The 1,315-nt window shown below is 56.3% G+C and overlaps 1 protein-coding gene across 1 annotated transcript in view; it reads left to right on the top strand.

Annotated features, from left to right (window-relative positions):
* Nucleotides 1-336, top strand: part of IQCD (IQ motif containing D) — a 5,144-nt gene extending 4,808 nt beyond the window's left edge. Inside the window, exon 4 of the mRNA XM_010024682.1 lies at nt 64-336. Coding sequence (XP_010022984.1) covers nt 64-336 — 273 coding nt within the window. The remainder of the gene's footprint in view (nt 1-63) is intronic.
* Nucleotides 337-1,315: the final 979 nt, after the last annotated feature.

Here is a 1,315-nt window from a genome sequence, read left to right as displayed (position 1 = left end):
GCACCCCTTACCTAGGGATGTACAGGGAGGAGCTGCTGTATGTGGTATGTGCTCTCTTGCTAGGCTGAGTACGAGGAGGTTGGTGCTGCCTATGCCGAGGAGAAGGCTCAGCTGTCCCTGCTGACAGAGAAACATGCTCTGCTTCTCCAGGAGTATTCCCAGATCGAGGAGGAATGCAAGATGCTTCAGGAGAAGGAGGAGGAGGCTTTGAGGGAGCTGAACACCAAGAACCGTGCTGCTGCCCGCATCCAGGCCCTCTGGAAAGGCTACCTGGTCCGGTGCCTTTACAAGCCAAAAAAGAAGAAGGGCAAGGGCAAGGGCAAGGGCAAGAAATAAAGCACAAAATCTGTTCTCCTTCCTCCTGGCAAGGCTGCTGAGTCTGCTGGGACTGAGCTCCTCCAGGCAAAGCAGATTTGAGAGAGCAGTTGCATTGCTCTAGGGCTGGGGCTGCCTCTCATAGCTGGAGCATCTAGGAGCAGTGGCATGAAGACATTCTCACCACTTGAGGTTTGGCTTTGCTACCTCTGCAAGGAGGAGGATGTCTCCTGATGGAGGGACTGGGCCGGGAGTGCAGGTTCCTGGCTTGTCGCCTTCGCTTCAGTCTCCCTGCTTATACCTTGCTTGTGTTCTTAGTGAAGGTGGCAATGAAGTCATTGCTGGGGGCAGGATGAGACCCATCATCTGGCAGTGTTTCTGCTCTGTGGATCTGAGAGGCCATGTCCCTTTCTCCAGGAGGAAGCTGCAGGATGTGGCTCATCAGTGGCAGAAGGGACACAAGTGCTGACTGGGCAGTTTGCAGTTGAGGGCAGGGGCCAGTGGAAGGTGGGTTGTGGCACAGCCCAGCTTGTGTCCTGCTCCCAGTCCAAGTGTCTCCCTAAGCCAAGCAGCAAATGGTGCCTGTTGAGTGCAGATCCCTGTTCTGCAGAGTCTCCTCTGGGTTCTGCAGCATGTGATGCCCCAAGAGCACGCTGCAGCCTGTCCCTTTCATGGGGCATGACTCAAGTGCTTTCACTCCCTTCCTCTCCCATCTATGTAGCAACTTCACACCACAGAGCCCTTCCCTCCTCTGCTCTCCAGGACTGAAACCGGGCCAGCTGCAGGGAGTGCTCTGTGCCCAGGCTGGCAGGTCCTGGGGGCCAAGTCTGTGTTGGCTCCTGGTTCGCTGCTCCTCCACGTCACCCTCTGCCTCAAGGAGCTTTATGAGGGGGTTTTAATGTGGTATTAGAGAGGGGTGTTGGAGCAATGGCACAACCATGGCTGGCTCTGGGGCTCAGTGATGAGCTGTGGGGCTCAGTGATGGGCTGTGGGGCTCCAT

Source organism: Nestor notabilis, unplaced genomic scaffold, assembly GCF_000696875.1.
Source record: "Nestor notabilis isolate BGI_N333 unplaced genomic scaffold, ASM69687v1 scaffold35961, whole genome shotgun sequence".
NCBI classification, from domain to species: Eukaryota; Metazoa; Chordata; class Aves; order Psittaciformes; family Psittacidae; genus Nestor; species Nestor notabilis.
Note: the sequence above shows the minus strand (reverse complement) of the source record. Positions and strands in the feature narration are given on the sequence as shown.